Source organism: Cryptomeria japonica, chromosome 4 (assembly GCF_030272615.1).
Source record: "Cryptomeria japonica chromosome 4, Sugi_1.0, whole genome shotgun sequence".
In the NCBI taxonomy this organism is placed as follows: domain Eukaryota; kingdom Viridiplantae; phylum Streptophyta; class Pinopsida; order Cupressales; family Cupressaceae; genus Cryptomeria; species Cryptomeria japonica.
In genome coordinates, this window is record NC_081408.1 from 527757140 (window position 1) to 527768852 (window position 11713).

Consider the following 11713-nt stretch of genomic DNA (forward strand, 5'->3'; position numbering starts at 1 on the left):
ATTTTGAAGATTTTTGAAATCGGATTGGATTTTAAAAATTTATTTTGAAAAATTCTAAATAATATTTAGATTTTATTAGATAATTTTTTTATTTTAAATTAATCAATTATGTTTAAATTTTGATTAAGCTTTTATTTTTATCTTGTAAAAGAAAAGTTACATAATTCAATTTTGAAGATTTATGAGTAAAGCTAAGATAAAATTTTAAGTATATAAAGTGTTTAAATTTAAAAGTTCTTTTGTTAAATCTATAAAATACTTTTATTTTAGTGAGATTTTATTACAATTATTATATTGTTTAAGTTGTTGTGTATGATTATAAAATAGTTATTTATATTCATTTAATTTAAAAATATTTGACTATTCAACTTTTCATAATGATTTTATTTTGTTTACACAATTACTATCATGAGCACTTGGTGGAACACCTAGTATATGTAATAAAGAAAAATCACTTCTTAATATTTTTTAATAACTATGTATATAAATTATGTCTCATACTCATAGTATATGTAATAAAGAAAAATCACTTCTTAATATTTTTTAATAATTATGTATATAAATTATGTCTCATACTCATTTTGAAAGTTCTAATTTGCTATTGCTTTCAATAGCACTCTTCAACTATTCCATCCTTAACAAAACTTTAAGTTTTCCTTTCATTCTTTTTAAGTGTGGTTTAAAAATCATCATTGACCGCTTTCTCACCCTAAACAGTTGATATCCTCCATCTATACCTTTTCATTTCATTCTTTCTAAGTGTGTTTTATAAATCAACATTGACCTATTTTTCACCTTTATCATTTGATATCCTCCATCTATATCTACACTACTTGATCTCAGTGACTCTCCTTCCCTCCTTTTCCATCCTATCCTTAACCAAAATCACTCATCCCTTCTCTCTTTATAATGCTAGTTGTAGAAATCTCCTTCCCCATTTCTCTTTACTATAGATATGCCATTTAAACATTTTGTTGTACATACTATTGTCATTGATGTCAAAGGAGTTATATGTAGATTGTTGGACATATTGTTATTTATGTCAAGGAAGATTGAAGGAGTTGTCAAAGGATGTCAAAGGTTGTCAAAGAATCATATTGAGGTTTTTAGATGCATCGTCATTCATGTCAAGATGGAATGCTAGTTGCATATTGTTAATGTCATCGTTATTAACTAGCAGCATCACAGGGAGTTCATGCCAAAATCAATAATTCTTGAAAGTCAGCCACATTTGCAAAAGTTGGGAAGTATCTACATTAGGTTTTTGAGATCTATTCCTCAAAGGCCGTATTTGTACCAAGTTACATTTTCATTATTTTTGGTACCACATTCTACCACAGTTGATTATTTTGGCTTACAATTTTGAAGCTTAGTAAGGCTACACACAAAGTATGTTATATTCAAGTTCCAGAGGATTTTCTTTATAGGACAAAGAGCTAGAAGTGAAAGAGTGAATATAGTATTCAATGCCCAACTATGAATGATGTATGGGTGGATGTGATAGAGAAAGTAAATATCCAACAACTAGAGGAAGTATGTGAAGGTAGTTTGGGAGTGATTTGCATGTTAAATTTTATGTTTTTCATTGTGTGGATCATGTGTGTTTATTGTTACAGTGATTTTTAAGTTTTAATATGTAACAAAATGTCTTTTACTAATTAATCCCCCTCTCTCAATATAAGTGTGTTCTCGTTAGTTTTTGTGTCCCTGATAGTGTTTTTGTAAGTGGTCCTCTATCTAAGTAGTAATGTATCCATCCAATTGGTGGAACTTTCATAACTTTTCATGAAAATTACATTGCTTTAAGGCTTTTTGGCCTATCTATCATTTGTATTGTTTTTAGTGGTATCTTTTATGGATAGTGTTTGTGTCCGATGTTCAAAATTTCTACTCAATTAGTGGTGTTTGTGAAGCCCCTCGTATAGTGACTCTTTGTATCATTATTGTTATAGTTTATTGTGTGGATTATTCATGTGAACATGATTACACGATTTACTTAGGGGTTTTTTATGACACAGTGATATGATGTTTACACCAAAAATATTTGAGGAGAGAAAACAAAATGTCTCCCTTGGACACTAGATGCCACCAATGCATGAAGGGAGAGGATGGGGAGATGTGTAATGACCTCACCCACCTTTCTTGCATAGAATTATCCTTCATGCGAGTACATGTGTGTTCCTTGTTTCGGACCTATTCTTTATTTGAAACGGTACGTCTCTTATGAACAATCTTTCCTTAGTGAATGTGTGCAATCTTTTACTAAGGATCCACTTTTTCCCTTGTTGGGTAGTATTTACTTATGACACCATGTCATTTTTTATGTGGGATTGTTTGTTTTCTCAAGGATTCTCTCTTATGCAAGAGATGTGTGTCCTTGGGTACATCCTCTTCCTCGCTTGATGATGTATGTCTATTATAAACAAATCCCTCACTTGGGGCCAAAAGTGTGTCATCCTTCATCAAGAATCTCTTTACCTAGCAATGGAGGAAGGTGTGAATTCTTGTTCTCCTTCCTTTCTTTTGGTCAATGATGTTATTTTTGTTCAAGAACTCCTCTTGGAGGTAGATGTCTTTGAGAAAACATCTCTTCCTTCTTCTTCTTGTGCATTCCACCGAAGGATCCCCTTTACACTTGTTGCAAGATATCTCACAATTATCCCTTCCTTGGCTCATAAGAGTTATGCCTCTTTGGCTAGGTTGTCTATACATTTTTGTTTAAGGATATCTCCTTAGTGATTAAAAGTGTGTATCCTTCTTATTATTTTCCTTAAGATGTCACCATAGCTCTACGCTACTATCTTAAAGAGGGGCATATATGCGGCTTCCTCGTGTATTATATTGTAGATTTTCTTGTAAAATGCTTTGCTTGGTTATCCTTATTGCACGTCATAGATGGGGTGTACATGCTCGAAACTAGACCAAAAGTCTTAGACGAGATGTCGCATTCCCGAAAATAGACAGTTTTTTCAAATTACATGTCTTATACAGGTTGTTGCACAATCAAAACTAGACCAAAAGTCTTAGATGAGATGCTTAACTCCTGAAACCAGACAAAATTTTCAAGATAGGTTAACTAGCATAACACAACTTGCTGGACTATTTGACCTTTCCTTTGCACCGATACATTTTTTTTCAAGAAGAGTTGACTAGCATAACACAACTTGCTAGACTATTCAACTCTCTCTTTGGGATGGGTTAACTAATATAGCACAACTTGCTAGACTATTCAATTATCCCTTTGCACCAAGCTTTCTTGGGATGAGTGGAACTAGCATAACACGCCTTGCTAGACTATTTCCTATTCTTCTTCCTCTTTCATAGATCACCTAGGATAACGCAACTTGCTAGCCCATGGAATCTAGGTTCTTTCTTTCTCTCACCTCTATGATCCCACAACATACCCTCGCTAGTTGTTGGACCATGTAGTCTTGTCTTATCTTTGATGCATGTTCTTGCCCTTTTCAAATGATCATTTGTGATCTTGCAATAGCATTCTAAGGGTGATATTAGTAGTTGAGACATTTTTAATTGTTGAGGGATCTTCAAATAATTGACTTGGAGCCTTTGTTTTTAGTACTAACCATTATTTCGTGTGACTTTTGTTTTGTGTGTCTTTGTTTTTTTATGTGTGTCCTTGCACATGGTTGTATAAGTTGAGATCCTTAGTTTGGGGGCTTGTTCCCTTGAACTTAGTGATGTCTTATCTCTTTGTAGGTTTGCCCAATGCCTCTTCTTTCTCTCTTTCATCAATCCAATTCAGTATATCATTATGACTTCTCCTCATTTAGGACCTTAGGTCCAAATTTGGATCTGCTTTGGAGAGAGCATGGTGCCTAGGATGCCCCACTCCCCTTAGTTTGGCCCCAAATTGAAATTACACAATGGTCAAGTGGATTTAACGGGAAATCTTTTCCCATGTCGGTTTGCTACATGTTTTGCACCCTGAAATGCTTGGGATAGGTATATAAGCAAGATGTCCTCCCTCATTTTGAGGATCAATCATGAAGTCATAGAGTGATAATAATTTCAAGTGAGCATTCAAGTCTTCAAGCATTCAAACATTCAAGTATTCAAGCATCCATTGTGGAAAAAACTTCAACAACCTTCATGAAAGCATGTCTTTTATGATTTCCTTTTAGTTCTTTTGTGTGGAGTCATGCTATTGCATCAGCATTCATGATCATCTTCAAAGAAGCATTTACATCATCAAGGTATATGACACTTCCATTTTCAAATCTAACATTCACTACCTAACAACATGCTTTCCTTTCAAGTTCATTTCGATTCTATTTCAAGGTTAATTCCAAAACCAGGGTTTGCCTTAGGCAAAACCCTTTCTCCCCAACAATTTCCTCTATTTTCTATGTAGGAACAGGTGGTGAAGCTATGGAAAGAGGTGGAGTCATCAGACATAGATCTACACTCTACAATTCATTAGAGCCAAAAAATGATGAGAGCAAGCCGAGCTGGGTGATTGAGTCCCTGCACTTTTGCCTCAAATTTGGTCTACAGGCTAGTCTTAGCATGTATTATTGCATATACGAAATCCGGTTATCAATCTATTACAGTCCTATACACACAAAAAAGGGTCAATTCTTCATTGCATAGTCACTTTCAACTCACAACGATGAACTTGAATCATCTTGAGCCTAGTGGATCATCTTCATTCCAAATGTAAGAGTGGAATAAGCTTAAGATTCTTAGTTTGCATGAAAAAAAAACTAGTTAACCCTATTTCACCACCTTTACACGTAGCTAAACTTGTGAATCCCTATTATCTTCCATTCCAAATAGACAACCTACCAAATGGGCCAATAGCTTAGTGGTATAGCATCCCAGCAGCAAAAGTGGGTCTTTGGTTAACTCTCAACCGAACCATGAAAATTTTAGCAGTTTAGTTATCCTTTCTTATGATGATATATTTAGTTGTGCTGTGTTCTCAGTGATTTTTCTTGAAAGAGTTTCCGAAAAAAATGTGAATCTACTGAGATCTACTGAGATTTGTTTGGATTCTATATTCTGTTTAACATAGTTCTCCATCAATTAGCTACATCTTTTTTTGTATCGTCCAACACAAACTATGAATTTTTATTTACTTTGTCCTATACAAGTAACCATGTGGACTTTGAATAAGTCCACACCTACTGATATTTTGAAGAATTTTCCTTAAAAGTTCGTTTAGAACAACCATTTTATTTGAGTGAATTAATGGAGTGACATTGCCCTATAAGAAAAGTTTGCAGCTTTTAATCATTCAACGAAAAGAAAGCAACTCTGCAAAACAATCTTTGTCATTTCTACTATTTACATCTCTGTCGTGCTACATTTTTTTCAGTATCGTCCAACACAAACTATGAATTTTTATGTACTTTGTCTTATACAAGTAACCATGTGACTTTAAATAAGTCCACAGCTACTGATATTTTGAGGAATTTTCCTTAAAGTTCGTTCAGAACAACCATTTTATTTGAGTGAATTAATGAATTGACATTGCCCTAAAAGCAAAGTTTGCAGCTTGTTATCATTCAACAAGAAGAAAGCAACTCCGCAAAACAATCTTTGTCATTTCTACTATTTACATCTCTGTTGTTTTTATTCTGGAATTAAAACTTCCGTCAAATAAGCTTTCTACTCAATATTACAGTCTTCATGTTCTGTTACTGAATCCGACCAGGATGGAGAAATTGAAACACTCCACTGGCAGATAATTATTGTTTAAAGCAAGGAAGCAGACTACACTAAGACAATTAAAAACAATGCAATGTATAACCATCGCATATACCCAAAGATTGTCCAAAGCATACAATCAAAAAACACAATGTTGAACCACTTTACAAGTGAGGAGCAGATTTAGCTCCTTGCCTTAACATGCTAATACAAAAAATGACCATAAACCCCACCATGACATGTTAATATTTTTGCAAGGTCCACTGGCAAAAAGCATTTGTATATGCTCATCCAAACCAATCAATGGAGCCTGCATTGACCATTTGTAAACACCTAAAATCATCCATTCATGTTTTACATGCAAGGTTTAAGGTCGTTGAGTTTGTAGATAATAAAAGATGCTCATCATATATGGCCATTCCTTAAGGCATGGTCTTCACCCTTGGCCATTTAAAATAGCATGAGTTTACACATAACAGCTATGATATTGGATCCTCTGCTGCCCCTGCCATTAATCTTAGCCTTTCTTCAGCATTGTGATTGCCTAACTTTTGCTTCTCTTCTAATAGAAGAGACTGCAAATCACTGCCATTGGCCAAACTGTTGAATTCAACTGACTTTGATGGTAGGGAGGGATATCGTCTCTGGCATAAAGTCATGAGCCTCTTTATCGACTGCAAGTACTTCCGGGTAGTTTCATCATTCATGATGTGAGCAACACTATTTGTATAGATCTTTTCTCGAGCTGAACGTTCATGAATACCAACCATGGTCACACCTATGGGCCAAGGTGCATTTCCTATAGCCAGCTTAATGTATTGATCCATTGCGGCCAAATAGTCCCTTTTCATGCAGCATTCCACCACAACCATCAAAGCTTGACGAATGTCAAGCGGCAGGCACTGCGCACACAAAGAAAATCAAATTTATCTCGTGAACATTTCTGTAGGATAAATTGTGTCCATTAAAAACTTATAGAAAAACAAGGCATGTGATTGCAATTGCTCTAGAACTTGAACTAGCTACTGCTACAATCTATTATTTTGAAGATACATTTTTGCATTGGAATCTGCTAAAACATTTTGTTGACATTGAATCAACATTGCTTAAACCAAGTTGAAATGGATTTATGGAAAGAACAAAAAATGCTAATGGAAACGACATTAACTTCTAGAAACACTTGGGAACATTATCAAAATGTTTCAAAAAACATTCCTGAAGTTAATACAGGTATCGCCTGAAATACTAGAAAGTTGAAGTTTAACACTGGAACATTTGAAACTCTTAGATAATAAATAAAAACAGCTGAAGGCATTTCCTCGAGATTTTAGTCCCTCGAGGAAACTGTGATGTGGGACTGTTTCAAAATCTTAAAAAAGGAGGACCCGTGAATTTTAAATTTTTAAATCTTTGTTTATCTAAAACAATTGTAATCTTTTTATCATCCCGTCTTCTATATCTTGCATTAATATGACTTACAAATCAATTATACATATAATTATATAGAAAAATGTGCACATATCCCGTGGGGATGGCAAATAAAATTTTAGTTATCATTTGGAATATTCATATTTCAAATCTTCAAACCACAAAGGACTGATAGTTCATTTGGTATTGATCTTGCACAAGTATAGCTTGCAAACATTTATCCATATAATTACATAGAAAAGATGTGTCCGTATCCTGTAGATCCATGTGCCAAACGTAGTTACAATCATCGTTTAAAAGATTCATATATCAAATCTTCAAACCACAAAGAAAGGAGAGTTCATTTGGTATAGCACTCAAACCAGTATATGGTAGTCCTAATTCAAGTCCTAAGTTCTAGCCAATCCATTTTGGCTAGACATAAAAAATAAAAATCCAGAGAAATATATGTAAATTAATTTGGTAGGGTAAATCTTATAAATTTAAAAGCATTTAAATTTTAAAATCTACTCTTCTCATCAACCATATTGGTGGATTCTGACTTTTTTAACTTCCTTCGGTGCAATGTGATGGTATGTTCTACGCACATATCAAGAATAGTTTTCTATGCCAACCATTATACAAAAATAATACTTGCCAGTACTCAAAATTTAGGCCTGCAAGTATCACGTAACACTTTTGCAAACTAATATAACTATTCTGTAGTGTAAGATGTACTTCTCCTACATTATTTTTGAAGGGAAAAACCCCTCGCAGAATAAAGATGAGAAGCTCTCTCTTCTAGGGTTCCCAAGGTTGCTAATAAATTGACTGTAGCTGCATATTGGTACGGCACAAAAGTTTGGTTGATTGCTACAGATATTTTTTGTGGAAATCTAGAGTATAACTACAAATATTTAAGGTAGATAGAGGAGTTGATTGCATTAGGTTTTTCCTTGGTGGAGAGCTAGAGAATAACTAAAAATATTGAAGGTGCACAGAAGAGTTGATTGCGTTAGGTTGTTCCTTGGTGGAGAGCTTGCAGGTAACTACTAAAACTGAAAAGACCAAGAAAGAGTTAGGTTTTTTTCCCTTCATGGAGTGCTAGTGGGTAAATGCTACAATTAGAAAAGATGGAAAAATGAATATCTATATACAATTCAGAACATTACACAGAGGAATCCATATATATAAATACATAATACTATTTCTGGCTATGAAAATCTAAAATCATTAAGGATAACTTTATTGAGTTCCGGGCAACGAAACATAAGAAAGATACAAAATTTCCGTTTTTTGACAGAATTGTAAGACGCATTCTCAAAAATATAGAAACCCTAATCCAAAAACTTACCCTTTTCCTGCAAAACTTGAATAGGGGCTTCAAATATCTGGCGCACTGCTTAAAAGTAGCAACCATAGATTTACCCCGGCCTGTTCTCTTATCAGCTTCAGACCTGTCCTCCAACTCCTGCTCCCACTCCTTCAAAAGGCGCTTGAAAAACACCAAAATCTTGTCCTCGTCGCACAGTTCGTCAAAATTACTCTTAAGGCGCTTCAAGTCCTTGTCAGCATCAACCCCATCAGAGCCCCCTTCGCCGCCATTATCATCAGATCCCACCTCGCCTTCGCCGTCAGAACCCCCTTCTTTTTCCTTCCCCTTCTTCCGCTGCAAAATCCCTTTCTTTTGACGCTTCTGCAGATCTGCAAGGTCCCTCAAAAAATCATTCCGCTGCCCCTCCGTCATGTCGGCATCGAGGTCCATAATCCCGGCCTTTAACAGATATTTAAGCCTGTCAAGTCTAGAATCGTCATCTTCCCCAAAAAGGGTTATTGGCTGCTTTAAGAAGCGCAAACGGCGGATAACTTCAGCTCTTGGGAGCGCCAACTCGTCAATTTTTTGCTCTTCTGCTAAATCTTCCTTCGATTTGGCAGAGCTTTTGTTGACAGTAGATGACGGGGTTGTCGAATCGGAATTTGGCGTTGTGCCGTCATCTGATGGCCTGTGCTTGTGGGCATTTTTCTGGTCTAGTTCCCTGCGCTCTTCCTCACGAATCCTGTCAATTTCTTTGCGTTCAATTTCAGATCTTTTCACAAACTTCCTTCCTCCAAAATCTGATTCGAGGCGTTTCCTCTTGCGCTCCAGCTCCTGTTTCAAAAAATCCATCTTTGACAGATTTTCAAGCTTCTGGGATTTCTAAATAGTTTTTCAGGGCACTCGTCGAATACCTAGGTTTAGTCAAAGGAATTTCGTTTCTGGTACGCCGACATTCAATTTGATGTGCAGATGGGAGTTATCAGGCAAAATCAGCGTTGTGGAAGTTTTCCTTTCAAAATTTAACATAAATCTAAAATAGTATTATTTAATTTTGATAAATTATTTGCTAACTACAAAATCAATAGTGCTAAAAAAAATTATAAAAATAAATAAATTTTATAATTTCTGTAGTCACATAAATCTATCCACTTAATTAAATGAATACTTAGTATTTATTTGATTATTTAACCATCAATTAATAATTAATTAAATTAATATTTAATTAATTCATCTTAACCCTATTCTCTTATTAATTAAATAAATTATTCAATTTATTTGATTTAATTCACTTAACCAAATTCAGACCATTAATTAAATAAATAAATCATATTTATTTAATTAAATCTTCTCTCACATTTAAATAAATTAATATTTATTTAAAACCCCCAAAATCCCACCTCTCACATTTAAATAAATAAATCATTTATTTAAAATCACCTTTATCCTCCACCCACTTGCATTTTCCTACAAATACAAGTTGCACAATTATTTTAAATAAATAATTTATTTAAATCACCTTTATCCTCCACCCACTTGTATTTTCCTACAAAAGCAAGTTGCACAACTATTTTAAATAAATTATTTATTTAAAATCCTATTTATCCTCACCCACTTGAAACCTTTAATGGTTTCCCTTAAAGTATTCAAACTTGATGGCTTTAAAGTCTTCAAACTTGATGGCTTCCTTCTATAGTCTTCTTAAGACTTTAATGGTTTTCCTTAAAGTCTTCAAGCCTTTAATGGTTTCCCTCAAAGTCTTCAAGCATTTTAATGCTTTATCTTCATTTTTCTCATTTAAATAAATTAATATTTATTTGAATATTTATCCAAATGCAAATTACACCATTTAATTGAAATAAATGATTTTATTTTAATTGAAAATACCAAAATTTCTCCCACTTGCATTTTCCTACAAAATCCACTTGTATGCCTAAACCCCTTCTAGATTCTTCTAAACCCTTCCTAATTAGCCTAATCCATCCCCTAAATATTGTCACATTCCTAAGCAAATTGGAGTCACTTCTCAAAGACAAGTCTTTGAAAAGCAATTAATGCTTTGTGTGTTCAACAAATTAACCCTCAAAGTCTTGGATAACCTTTGAAAGCTTTCAACCTTCAACCACTTAATCCCCAAAGTCTCCAATAACCATTAATGGTTAATTCAACCCTTCCACATGGTTAAAACATTTGTTTTGACTCAACCTCTACCCAACCCAAAGGTCTCATCAAGCCATTAATGCTTTGACCATGATTATCTCTTAATCATTTGCACAAAGGTTTATCCTTGGATTAACTCTTAATCCAATGGGTAATCTTAATTTAGACTTGACCCTTACCTTCTAGATAACCATGAGGTCTTCTCAGGCCTTTAATGTCTCCAACCTCTTCTCTCAACCTAATCCTATGTTGACACTTGTCACCATTTTATTGGTGTCAATTGTGCACATGGATCCCCAACTTTCAAACTTGGCCCTTGATTAAACCATTCAATCTTAACCCTTCATTTCCCCATTTCTTCTATAAATAGAACCCTTCTCCTCAAGCAAAAGAAAGCATTTTAGAGTATTGTTGTTATACTGGCATTAGCATAGAGCTTTTTCATAGCATCACTATCTACTCTTGCATAGTATTTGCTTATCATATTCAACCATCTTGAATCTCCATATGGCATCCATGGCTAGTGCTAAAAGTTGAGAGCTACACTCATTTGGGACTTGGAGAGGAGAGGAACAAGGGAGGAGCAACTATGAGCATCTTGATTAGCTATTTCATTCTATGTTTATATGCTTTCTATTTCATGCTTAATATCTCTCTTGATATGCCTGTTTAAGATAATCTTTTGTTGCTAACACTAACGTTTGTTTCTTGTGCTCTTGTGTGTGTTGCCATCAAACAGATTTTCTAATCCTTTTTGCAGAGCATCATTTGGTGAACCCGACGTGAATCCAAACACTAAAAAGATCAACTTTTTTTTTTTTAACCAATAACATGTTTGAATGTTGAAAATGTCACACAGGTTGCGCTTTTGACACTGTTTTGGTGCGTTTGACATTATTTTGGCGCTATTCACTCTGTTTCAGTGTTTTTCCCTTCTCTGTCTTTCCCTTTCTTTTAGTGCGTTTGTGTTAAATAGTGCCTCTGTTCAAACGCAGACTAGCGCTATTGTAACAAAACGTTGTACAAATCACCTTGTAACCAAAAAAAATAAAAAATTAGGCTTGTAGAAGCCCACCAAATAGGCGGATTTTACTAACTATTTTTCTCTTTTGTGCAGATTTAAATTAGATTAAAAAGTAGATTTATATTTTTTACTAACTT

General features: G+C 34.4%; 1 protein-coding gene across 1 annotated transcript; it reads right to left on the reverse strand.

Moving 5' to 3' along the window:
* Positions 1–5613: 5613 nt before the first annotated feature.
* On the reverse strand, positions 5614–9403 carry LOC131069031 (uncharacterized). The gene is made up of 2 exons (XM_058004333.2): positions 8432–9403; positions 5614–6572 (listed from the first exon to the last, which is right to left on the reverse strand). The coding sequence occupies exons 1-2, from the start codon at positions 9242–9244 to the stop codon at positions 6150–6152; spliced, it is 1236 nt and encodes a 411-aa protein (XP_057860316.1). The 5' UTR covers positions 9245–9403; the 3' UTR covers positions 5614–6149.
* Between the last annotated feature and the right edge of the window lie 2310 nt (positions 9404–11713).